We start from the raw sequence: 13,076 nt of genomic DNA, 5'->3' as shown, positions 1-13,076 counted from the left end.
GCGCATCATCGGGAAGGTGTAAGTGAACGGCGGAGCAAGCTGCAGGCGTCAAGGGCGCCCGCGATATGGAAAAAAGAGATAGAGTGGCTCTGGGCCCAGAAAAACGCAAGTCTTTTACCTGTCTAGCCCACCCTTGTATCCTATTACCGTACCTCCTCCTCTGCCTCTCAGATCTCGCTCCTGAAGACTGCAGTGAAGTGATGCAGGTGCGCATGTGTGAGATCTGAGAGGCAGAGAAGGAGGTACAGTAATAGGAAAATTACCATATTGAAATAAAATCTGATGCTTTTTAAATTTTTATTTGGTGTGCATTGGAAGAGGGGTAGCCTTATATGGCGGGTATATCCCAAACTCTGTATTTTAACTGGAAAAGTTGGGGTTGTCTTATACGCCCTGTGTAATATGCTGGAAAATACAGTACATTCCCTTCCTATTTACTCAAGTCTAATGCATATCTTTTTTGGCTCAATTACATCACCAAAATTGGTGTGTATATTACATTAGATTTGCACACATGAAGCAGTCAAGATTTTGAAGGCCTTGTGAATGAGGCCAGTTGGGAACTGTGCACAGTGGAAAGTTTGCCAGTTTTGGCTTGTCAGAGGGCTGTGGCTTCCCCATACCTAAAAGCTGTTCCATTGCCTGCCTCTGAGGTAATCTTGCCTTGCCTGGGCCTATTGTCAAGGAGGCAGGGAGCGGAACAGCTGACAGGCAAAGGGAAGCTATACCCCTTCATCAAGTTGAGGCTGGTGAACTCACCAGCCTTGCACAGTTCCCAATTGGCCTCAAAGGTCTCATGCATCAGGCCAGTTGGGAACCACACAAGGCTGAGCCCTGGTTTGGGAGGGGGCTGTGACCAAAGATAAGGAGAGGGTGGTGCTGCAACAGATGAAGGGGAGTGGATAGCAATTATTGCCAGTCGAGATGGTGTTGAATTAGTTGTTTGACTCCATACACAATAGCTTCTTAAATTCCTGTGTTCCTCTTGTTTTGTCAGTCACACATTGTTGCAAATTATTTCTACAGGTAATCTCATTCTTTTCCATAAGATAAATCTATCCTTGCAGTCAAATTCTGCCATATGTATTTGGCTACACTTCTTTTTCATGGAAGATTGAGGTGAACATAATGCATAATGAAAACAGTGAAAAATAGATCTAGTCCATCCATTGTCTTTCAAACACTCCCCCATGTGAGACACTCACCAAGAACTAGAGCCATGCTATTTTGTCATTGAAACCATGATCATTTCCTCAGAGCTTAAACTGGTTTTTACCTTTGCCCATGAAATGGCTTGGATTATAATCCAGTTTAATTTTATTTTAAAGGCTTTAGAGGCGTATCAGGTAAACCGGGACCTCAAGGAAGAAATGGAATATCAGCATTTCCTGGATTTAGAGGTGATCAAGGGCAAATAGGACTGCAAGGCCCAGGGGGCTTCGAAGGTAAAATAGCATCACGTACAATCTTTCTCCTTCTACATCTTTGTAGGAATTTCTATTTTTTGTATCTTGTAAGCTTTCTTACATCTGTTAAATCAGATACGCATATCTAGGTGTGAGGGTGGTGGTTTGGAAGCAGGATCATGATTTTTTTCCCTTCCTCTTTTTATTTTTCTTTGAACTGTGGTGGTTTGGGAGTGGGTGTTAACCTATTATTCCTACTTTCCTATCTCCTTTCAGATATCCCCCCTCTTTACTTGTAACTTTATATAACTTCAATTTAAAAAAAATTTAAAAAATGAAGCTGGATCATGATTCAGCATCCAACTCCCTACTTGGCCATGGAAGCCCACCAGGTGACCTTGAGCAAGTCACACTTTAGAGGAGGACAGAGACAAATTGGAATTCCGTACCTGGTTGCTTGAAATTGATTCCTACATAGGGAATGAGGGTGAAAAGGGTATTTAGAAGGGTACCCTAAAGTGACATTTTATAAAAAGTCACACATTTTTTTAAGAATTCAGTCACTTTGTATCTGAGTAAATATCTTTTGCCTGCAGGACATGGTTTACCATTGCTTTTTCCACAGATAATCACATCTAAGACTAAGTGGATTGATGTAGAAGCTGGCACCTATTCTGCCATAAGTTCTTCCCACTTTCATGGAGGGTCTTGCTCCACTAGCCCCTTAGTTACATGTTCAAAAGAAAAGAATGCATAGCCATAATGCAGCCCACTTGAGATTTTCACTACTTCAGAATTAACAATATTTAGCTTTGATTGGATTCTAATGATATTTTCCACATTAAGTCTTTAAAATCAGTGGGTTTAGAGGTCAATGTTTTCCTTAACCAGTCTTAAAATCAGTTATTTATACCCCTTCTTTCTTTAGGTAGTCCAGGTGAACCAGGTACCACTGGCCCGCCAGGTATGCCAGGACGCAGTATTAACATTGGATATCTTCTGGTAAAGCATAGCCAATCGGACCAAGAACCCATGTGCCCTGTGGGCATGAACAAACTGTGGAGTGGCTACAGCTTGCTATATTTTGAAGGACAAGAAACCGCACATAACCAAGATCTAGGTATGCATATGTGGACTGAGAATTTTTACTTCCTTTTTTAAAAAAAATACTTTTTTAGAGTATTTCAAAATGACCAGAAGAAGCAATCATTTCTAGGCAACATAAGTGGAATTTCACGTCAATTGAAGTAAATGTACTGATATATGGGTTGTTGTAGGTTTTTCCGGGCTATACATTGTACCGATATAGTTTTTTATTATAATTGGAATTTTGATCAGCTTAATAAGTAATGATTTTCAGTTCAATGATTGGAGCAATAACATTCTGCGGAGACCAGGTGAAAATGATACTGCATTTGTATTTGATGCTCTTTTCTCATATTTTCAGATATTTCAGTATTCTTCCACAAGTGGAAGTTGGAAGGCAGTTTTGACATTAATTCATTAAATCTCTGTTAACTGTATTCTAGGACCCTTCCAGGCACTCATATAACCCAGAATATAAGGGCAGAAAATCCCACAAGACCTGCTTTGAACTGGCTTATCTGAGTCCACACTGCCATATATTCCAGTTCAAAGCAGATGATGTGGGATTTTATTCAGCGGTGTGGAAGGGGGGGCCTAGATAATTAAAAGCTGTTTTAGTTTAGATCATTTTACCAGCAAAAATGCATTATCGCAATATAATGTGACTCCTACAGCTGTTGTGGTGTGAGGGCTAATACAGTAGGATGGTGAAATAGTGTGAATTTCTGACTGCTGTCAAGGGAACAATGTGGTCAAAGCTGGAGGAGACCTGGGAACTGCTTACCAGCACATGCTCTGCCTTTGTAATCGATTAATTCAATGTGAATACAGATATGTGGCATCTAAACTCAACATAATGGAAAAATTGCTTGTGTTAACAATTACTTTCCAGTGGTAAAAACCAGAACCTCTTTAAAAGGTTTGCTCCTCTTCCTTGCCCCAATAGGCATGAATGGTGCAGACCTTTGAGGAGCACCCTGTAGTGAAAATAACCCTTTGTGAAATCAAATTACACTATGTAACAAAATTTGAAAAACTGTTAATGGTTTGGTCCTGTTTAATTGTTTGGTACTTACTTTAAAATAGCTGTTACACTCCAAAAACTTTGTTTTTGTGGTTGCCACAAACTATTTTGAATTGGTTGAAACTATGAGATATTCATTAAAACACTAGCAAAATGTGTTGCAGGATGTTCTGCAAAAGCAAAGTTTTAGCAGTTTAGTGGACTTTCCCCATGTTTTTATGATAGAACCAATTACGAAATTACATTTATAATCCAGGAACAAAAATCATGTCCCATAGTGTTATCTGCTAGTACTTAAAAATCCCCTTGAAAGTGAAGAAGACAAAGGATTTTTTTTTGTCGTGTCAGGAGCGACTTGAGAATCTGCAAGTCGCTTTTGGTGTGAGATAATTGGCCATCTGCAAGGACGTTGCCCACGGGATGCCCGAATGTTTTGATGTTTTACTTTCCTTGTGGGAGACTTCTCTCATGTCCCTGCATGGGGAGCTGGAGCTGACAGAGGGAGCTCACCCACGCTCTCCATAGATTTCGAATCTCCGACCTGTCAGACTTCAGTCCTGTCAGTACAAGGGTTTATCCCATTGCACCACCTGACAAAGGAAATAAGCATAAGGAGAAGCATAGCATAAGAAAAAAAGAGCTTTCCAATGTTGACAGCTGGTAGTATAATGAACCAGTGCTAGCAGTGGTCAAATAACCTTTTTGCTTAGTGGAAAGGATGTTTTTCTTTCACTTTTACAACTAAATGTTTTTCTTTCACTTTTGAAAATGAATGTAAGAACCAGTGTTCCCTTTTCAAGCAATGAAAGACTGAAAATCTTGATATGGGACAATTCAAGGGTAGGAAAACAAACAGCTTGTAGCTTAGGTATTAACTAACTATTACTTAACTTTCTGTTGGAGGACTTCCTGAGAAATAAGCCTTCAGCAAAGGGAAAGCTATCCAATTCATAGTGGAGTGGATTTCCAAGTGGTTGTCTGCCAGCGGGACCTTTTTGACAAGAGCTGCCAATGTAACAGCAACACGAGTGAGCAAGTGTCAACATTCCCAAGTAGGAAGTACCTCAAGGACTCATAGCACCATGTGATGTGGGCCTCGGTACCTCTGTTGAGTTAGGAAACTAAAAAGTTTCTTTCCAATGAAAAGGAAATGTCTTTGTTACATATGTGCAGAATACCCTTCATGCATTTGAGTTATGCCAGAATTTCTTGAGTTCTTGGAATGAGGGGGAAAAGTGGCAAGATAACCTCCTAATCCTGTGAAAAAGAGGCTTTGGCTTTGGATGAAAGTAGGAACCAAACGTAGAATAATTTAATTTGTACAAAGGCCTAGTTTTTCCTAGCTGAAAGACCTTCGCAGCCTATTGACCTAAGATTGAAAATAATAGCCATTGGAAAACAACTTTCCATGAGAAGTATTACAAAATATAATATAATATTAATATTAAAAGGGGAAAAACATGATATATCAAAGCATTTTAGACTGTGCAGAAGTGCAGGTTGAACAGTATTATGTCACTGACAGAGAGGTTAAGCAGACTCACCTGAGGATGAAAGTCCTAGTCCTTGCTTCTGAGGGCCTTTCCATGCAGCCATATAACCCAGAATATTAAGGCAGATAATCTACAATATCTGCTTTGAACTTAATTGAGTCCACACTGCCGTATAATCCAGTTCAATGTGGATTTTATACAGCTGAGTGGAAGGGTGCTGAGGGAGAAAATAAAATATTGCTGTGTGATCCACTGACAGATCATGATGGTTTGACTAAGAGCAGTTGACTTTGCATAGCAGGGGGTTGGACTAGACAGTGTCTTCCAACATTTTGATTCCATTGAGGGGAATTGCTGTATGTGTAGTTAAAGGTAAAGGTTTTCCCCTGACATAAAGTCCAGTTGTGTCCCACTCTGGGGTGTGGTGCTCATCTCTATTTCTAAGCTGAAGAGCCGGCGTTGTTCATAGACACCTCCAAGGTCACGCCGCTCCCCAGATTCAAACCTGCGACCTTTCAGTCAACAAGCTCAGCAGCTCAGCGCTTTAACCCAGTGTGCCACTGGGGACTCCTAATTTAGGACAAATGCCAAGTGTAAAAAAACAGGGTGGGTAGCAGCCCCTGATGGCGCAGTGGGTTAAAGCACTGAGCTGCTGAGCTTGTTGACCAAAAGGTTGCAGGTTCGATTCCGAGGAGCGGCATGAGCTTCCACTGCCAGCCTTAGCTTCTGCCAACCTAGCAGTTTGAAAACATGCAAATGTGAGTAGATCAATAGGTACCGCTCTGGTGGGAAGGTAACAGGGCTCCATGCAGTCATGCCAGCCACATGACCTTGGAGGTGTCTATGGACAACGCCAGCTCTTCGGCTTAGAAATTGAGATGAACACCACACCCCAGATTCAGACATGACTGGACTTAATGTCAGGGGACAACCTTTACCTTTTTACTAGCAGTCACCTATCTCCTCACAGTGTTAAGCCACAGACAGTCCCTGTAAATATATGCCTGATTTTGAAAATAGTGCATTGTTAAGACTTAAAACAGAGGGTGCCTGTTTCCTTTGATTCTACATGTGTACATGTGTACAGGATGATTTGGGTAGAAATACCCTTTATTTTTAGGCCATGTTTTTGAGTCTTACGATAGTAAAGACAGTTGCTGATGTGGATGAATGCAAGGGCTTTGTCCTTCCCAGTGGCACCAACCTTGGATACTCCTTATTACTCATGCCCTGTCCACTCCCCCTTACTATCTATTCTAGAGCATTGCTGAAAGCACAAAGCAGACTCAAGGTTGAGAAAGTTGCCGTTTTTGTTGTTAGATTAGACTGTTGTTGCTGAAGAGATAAGAAGCAAAGAGGGTCAAGAGAAAAACATAATGTATTGGGCATTAGGCAAAAAAAGAAGACTGGCCTTACCAGGGATTGCTCTCACTAGAAGTTGCTCCTCAAAAGTCTGTACCATTCCTGCCTATCGGGGTGAGAGAGATGCTTAGGGGGTGCTTAGCCTTTCACTGCTGAAAAATTGCAGTATAGGAATAGTGAACTCATCCCATGAATCACAAATGCTGATTTATATCAGGATCTAGACACCAGAAAGTTTTGTTGAACTACGTGGATGAAAAATTTAATATCAGATTACTGAATTAGATTATTGTGTTGCAACTTTTGGCTCAATTACATCATAGTGAATTCAAAATGAGAAATAGGAAAATACATGATTGGAGTTGTAGTTTTGCTTCATAACTAGGACTAAGTGAAAACGTCCTCTCCCCGCTCCCGTAGAAACAGTATCACTCTAGTTCCAGTGAATGCGGAAGCAAACCTGAAGGCTGATCCTTCAGAATAAATCACAACCACAAACACACTAATGGAAGTTTGCATTTTTTTTCAGGCCTGGCTGGGTCATGTTTAGCTCGATTCAGTACAATGCCTTTTCTCTACTGCAATCCTGGTGATGTCTGTTACTATGCAAGTCGCAATGACAAATCCTACTGGCTCTCGACAACAGCCCCTCTTCCCATGATGCCTGTGCAAGAAGAAGATATCAGACCTTACATCAGCCGCTGCACCGTTTGTGAAGCGCCCGCTGTCGCTATAGCTATTCACAGCCAGGATACAACTATCCCGCACTGCCCTGAAGGATGGCGGAGTTTATGGATTGGTTACTCCTTCATTATGGTATTGGCTTATTTTAATGTTTAGTATAGAACCTTTTGAAAAATGCATTGATAACTTGACTTTTTGCTGGGAAATCCCCATGGTGTCATGTTTAAAGGTGTGAAGGGGTCCACCAGTGCTTCACTGAAGCAAGCCTGCAGTGTCAGTTTCTCCTGAATTATTTGGTGAGCCTTCTGCCATGAATGGAGGCTTTTGTGGTGGAGGCTCCTTCTTTGGAGGCTTTTAAGCAGAGGCTGGATGGCCATCTGTCGGGAGTGTTTTGAATGTGATTTTCCTGCTTCTTGGCAGGGGATTGGACTGGATGACCCATGAGGTCTCTTCCAACTCTATGTTTTTATGAATGGATACACCAAATCAAAGCAAGGAGCCCCCGGTGGTGCAGTGGGTTAAACCCCTGTGCCGGCAGGACTGAAGACCGACAGGTTGCAGGTTCAAATCCGGGGAGAGATGGATGAGCTCCCTCTATCAGCTCCAGCTCCTCATACGGGGACATGAGAGAAGCCTCTCACAAGGATGATAAAAAAAATCAAATCATCCGGGCGTCGCCTAGGCAACGTCCTTGCAGACGGCCAATTCTCTCATACCAGAAGCAACTTGCAGTTTCTCAAGTTGCTCCTGACACGACCAAAAAAAAACAAAGCACAACCAAATCAAAGGCATTTAAATCCACAAGCATGTGGACAATTTCAACAGAAAGGAAAAAATCATGAAAATGAACAAAATCTGGCTACCGGTATTTAAAAACTCTAAAATCAAACCAGTAAATAAAGAACAACAGTAAAAAAAAGGGGGGGGGGGGATTCCAGACAAGGAACAATCAGAGCCAGCTAGTTGCCTCCCAACGAAGGATTCCCCCAGGCAGTGAAAGCCATACCTTGGAACTGCAAGGCTATTAAATGCTAATCAAGGTGGCCAGTTGAAACATTCACATCTAGCTCCAACACACAAAAGTTCTTTCTCCCACCCTGGACATTCCACAGATATTTAAACCCCATTTTTTTAGTTTCCAACAGACCTCACAACTACTGAGGTTGCCTGACATAGGTGCATGCAAAACGTCAGGAAAGAATGCTTCTGAAACATGGCTATACAGCCCAGAAAACTCACAACAATCAAGTGATTCTAGCCATGAAAGCCTTGGACAATACTTCCCAAGTTGCCAAGTTGATGAAGAGGTTTGCCAAAATCTGTACCAAAGACAATAGAAGCATTCATCTGCCAGGGTCTGGAGTTACTGGCTGGCCTTGGTTGCCTAATGAAAACTCATTTCTGCCAGTGCCCCACTCCCACTTTGGGGGGCTGTGGCCACTTTTGGAACAGGGCGCAGAGGGTTATTCCCTTGCCCTTGACCCTCTCCAAAACAACCTATTGTTGTAGATATATAGACTTCATGAAACATACAAAACCTCCCTCTTTCACTTGGATAAAAATTCTGAGAAAAGAAGCATACTGAAGTTGCAAAACAAAGAGTTGCTTATGGTAGGAAAGGAGATGAATAGGTACAAAGTTTTTAGTAAATAACCCAGTATTATCATGTGATTGGAAACAACGTAACTGTAATTACACACCCAAGTAAGATTTCACCAGCCTCTACCGTTCACCAAAAGCTGGAACTGTTATCAGTCTCTTTTAAAAATCCAGAACAGCAACATGTTGGAAATATACCATGCTTAGTCAGAAATTATCTAAAGATAAGTTACTATATAGGCAGCCGAGGTAGGAATCCCCACTAACTAGCATACCGTCAGTATGCTAGGAATAAATAATTCCTTTAATTTCCTACTGGTATGCTTATTAAACATGCCCAGCATGTTTTGTAACATGCTGGGCATTTGGTCATATTCAACCACATTGGCACGTGTCATTATTTCCCCTAAAATAAGCAGGACTAATCTGCTTTTGGGTGTTGCATTTTTGCCAAAAAGCCAAGCTTATTATGTTAATCAGAATGGAATCTGTTCTCTGGTGCCTTCTTAGCATCTCACCTTCACAACAGTTGTTGGGATTTATAGTTCACCCACAATGAAATAGTATTCTCAACCCCACCGATAGAATTGGACCAAACTTTCCACACAGAACCCCCATGATGAACAGAAAATACTATGTTTTCTGATGGTCTTTGGCGACCCCTCTGACACCCCCTCACGACCCCACAGGGGTCCCGACCCCCAGGTTGAGAAATACTGGGCTATGCATTCTGGGCTATGAGGCAACTCATTCAGAGATTCTGGGGACAGCAGGGGGAAACATGCAGCCCCTGAGCAGATAATAGGATATTCTTTCTCTCTATAGTGGTTTTCCTTTTCCATCAGCCACAAAGAATCAAAAGGGACATACATGAACAGGGAAACTGATTTCACACCTAGTTCACCTGCATGCATGTCATACACACATACACCTCTTTTTGGGAGTCAGGATTATATTAGGCAGCAGATTCTATTTATTAGAGCTTTCCCTTCCTGTACACTTTAATCTGAAGGCAATGCTGGACTGCCAGTGTTTGTTTCTACAGAGTAGCACTTCATTCCCTAACAAACAGAAAAATTATGATGCCAACATCATCCAGTAAATAGAAAAACACAATGGAAAGCAAGATAGGCCTTTTGTTATCTTTAAAAACCATTTTTTTCTAGGCCCTCAAACTTTATATAATGAAGATGGAAGATTCTGGTTCCTCAATATGTTGCAATAGTTGACTGGAATAAGTGTATTGTCGAAGGCTTTCATGGCCAGAATCACTGGGTTGTTGTAGGTTTTTTGGGGCTATATGACCATGTTCTAGAGGCATTTTCTCCTGACGTTTAGCCTGCATCTTTGACCTCACTACATCTGAAGATGCTTGCCATAGATGCAGGTGAAACGTCAGGAGAATATGCCTCTAGAACAGTGGTTCTCAATCTGGGGTCCCCAGATGTTCTTGGCCTACAACTCCCAGAAATCCCAGCCAGTTTACCAGCTGTTAGGATTTCTGGGAGTTGAAGGCCAAAAACACCTGGGGACCCAAGGTTGAGAACCACTGCTCTAGAACATGGCCATATAGCCCGAAAAAACCTACAACAACCCAGTTGACTGGAATACTTACTGAGATTCACACATATTGAACAAACTGGCTTCTCAACTCTTCCTAGGCCCATTCTCTGGTCCCTACTATGAATTTTCAGCAGGCCATAAAACCACAGGAGTTGTAAGAGACCATATAGGCTGTCTGATGCAGGAAAAGCATAATTAAAGCACCCCTGACAGATGGCTATCCAGCCTCTGTGTAAAATCCTCTACAGGAGCCTCCACTACATTCCTAGGCAGAGAATCCACTGCTGAACACCTTAGTAAGGAAGTTCTTCCTAATGTTCAGGTGGAATCTCCTTTCCTGTCATTTGAACCCATTGCTCTGAGTCCTACTTTCCAGGGCAGCAGAAAACAAGCCTGCTCCATCTTCCTTGTGACATCCTTTCGGATATTTATACATGGTTATTGTGTCTCCTCTCAACCTTCTCTTCTGCAGGCCTAAAGGGCTTGTCTTCCTCTTTCTGTCCCAGGAAACCATCTGTCTACCAAAAATGTCAAGTTTGTGCAGCCTCTAGTTACACCAGAAGCAGCTCTTGTGTGCCCCTAATGTAAATCATACACTTTTAAAAAAATGATAGGAGGCAGAATAGAGTTCTCTAATACCAAGTTCAGTCTGACAGTGTCATTTCAGTTTCTGTACAAATTGTATCTTGCATTGAAAGTGGTTTCTTTCTGGTTTCTTCTAGCACACTGCAAGTGGTGCTGAAGGTGGGGGGCAGTCCCTCGTTTCTCCAGGGAGCTGCCTAGAAGACTTCAGAGCCACCCCATTCATTGAATGCAATGGCGCTCAAGGGACCTGCCACTACTTTGCAAATAAATACAGTTTTTGGCTGACGACCATCGACCGTCAGTTTCAGCCGTCACCCTCGCCAGATACACTCAAGGCTGGACTCATCCGAAGACACATAAGCAGATGCCAAGTCTGTATGAAGTATTTGTAAAATAGGGCACTCCCATGTTCAAATGGCAAGGGACAAACATTGGTGCTTATTTAACTTATTACCTCAAAGTCTGAACAAGAAGTTGGTTTTCTGGAATAACAAAGCATTGCAAATGCCAACAGCAAATTATATTTTCTACTATCACTCACATTATTCATTAACTAGCTTTTGTACTGATGCAAATAGTAGACTTCTCTTGAAACAATAGAATTGAATAAAACTTCTGCCTGTTATGACCGACTTACGTCAACCAAATGCTGTAATTTAATTCTTCTGTGTACTTACCACTGAAAAAAATAACCCTAAGCCATTATTCATAATCACTGAATAGTAACCACTAAAATGAAAGTGCAAACCACACAGGGAATGGCTCAGAAAGCTAAAGATAATTATTATATACTGTATTAAAACAGCAGAAAAGCTACAATCCGATTTCGCAATGACCATATTTTCTCGTTGAAACATTTTGGCTGGAGTTTAGGACAAGAGAGAAGCATGTCAGAAGGTCTATTAGTTTAACTGGGTTTTGAAACATGTTTCCCAGTTACAGTTTGTGCTACAACTTCATTTCAGGTTCATTATTGTTGTTTTTCTAAATAGCATGACACCTCATATGCTGAGTACCTTCACTAGCCTACAGAAAATTAATAAACTTTGCCTCCCCGCGCCAAACTCATTACTGAAAATACTGGTGAAGATGTATCAATCAAACCTGGCTTGGCTTTCATGTAAACATACATAAGGCTGCAGAGTAATTCAGGTTCCATACCCAGTCTTTTTCCCAGTGTTGAGAAGTGGAACAAAAAGATATACATTTAGAATTACAACATAATGAGAATACAAAAATCCCCTTGACTAGACTTCAGTTTCAGTTGCAATTTGGCAACAAATGCTTCTGTCTCTTACTTTGAGGCCCCCGAAATTACACAATTGGGCTTCGAAAAAGGGGCACTCAGCTACACTTTAATCTGAGGTCTGTGTTCATTTACACTTGTGATCCACAAGTTTGATTTTGTACCATTAATAAAATACTTTGTTTTAAACTGTTATTCCTGTTTGATGTTATGTAAGCTGGTTGGAATCCAGTTGGTTAGCCCATTGGATCAATTGCTGAAGAATGAGTCGACACATTGGTAAGTTCCACTGATTTAATGGGTCAATTTATGATGGAAAGCTGATAAATATTCTGATTTGAAGAAATAAATGCTCCATTAAGCCAAAGTCTAAAAAGATAAATAAAAACATTTCATGTAACTTCTTTTTTTGAGTGTGGATGGATGAAAGAGACACTTTACAATTTGGGGAGGGGGGGCTGCAATGCATCATGGTTTGTGATGATGTACTTTGGGCTCGGCCTCTTGTAAGCCGCACCGAGTCCTGCGGGAGATGGTAGTGGGGTACAAATAAAGGATTATTATTATTATTATTATTATTATTATTATCATCATGGGCCACATGCAGTTCCCAGAGACATATTTCTAGCCTCCAGCATCTCCCCCCACCCACCCACCCCCAAAAGAATTTAAGTATTTTTCTCAATTTGTTTTGCCCCAAATACCTTCTAGAGGGCATGGGGGCATTTTATCCATGTTTATTTTTGGAAGGGCACTTGTTTTAGGATCAGAAAAGGTATTTAAAAAAAAACCAGAAATATACTGGACATTATCTGTTTTGAAATGTCTCTCTCCTAGACCTAAAATTGGGGGGTGGGGTGGGTGGGGTAAAAACATGGCAAAATGAGGAAGTTTGAAAGAGTTGCTGTTTTTTGGTGGTAGATGTGGGGGTTCAGTTCCCCAAGGTCTACTATGGGACGATTACTAGAAGAAAGATTTCAGTCATAATTAGGAATGTCACTGAATCTCCCCAATTGCACTGATTACTA

General features: G+C 41.3%; 1 protein-coding gene across 1 annotated transcript in view; it reads left to right on the top strand.

Annotated features, from left to right (window-relative positions):
* The window catches only part of COL4A2 (collagen type IV alpha 2 chain), a 142,590-nt gene extending 130,347 nt beyond the window's left edge, over nucleotides 1–12,243 (top strand). The window contains exons 45-48 of the mRNA XM_060784984.2: nucleotides 1,329–1,445; nucleotides 2,335–2,526; nucleotides 6,901–7,187; nucleotides 10,940–12,243. Of these exons, the coding sequence (XP_060640967.2) occupies nucleotides 1,329–1,445; nucleotides 2,335–2,526; nucleotides 6,901–7,187; nucleotides 10,940–11,194 (851 nt within the window). The 3' untranslated portion in view covers nucleotides 11,195–12,243. The remainder of the gene's footprint in view (nucleotides 1–1,328; nucleotides 1,446–2,334; nucleotides 2,527–6,900; nucleotides 7,188–10,939) is intronic.
* The last annotated feature ends 833 nt before the right edge of the window (nucleotides 12,244–13,076 follow it).

The sequence above is a fragment of the Anolis sagrei genome, chromosome 1, assembly GCF_037176765.1.
Source record: "Anolis sagrei isolate rAnoSag1 chromosome 1, rAnoSag1.mat, whole genome shotgun sequence".
Classification (NCBI taxonomy): Eukaryota; Metazoa; Chordata; class Lepidosauria; order Squamata; family Dactyloidae; genus Anolis; species Anolis sagrei.
Note: the sequence above shows the minus strand (reverse complement) of the source record. Positions and strands in the feature narration are given on the sequence as shown.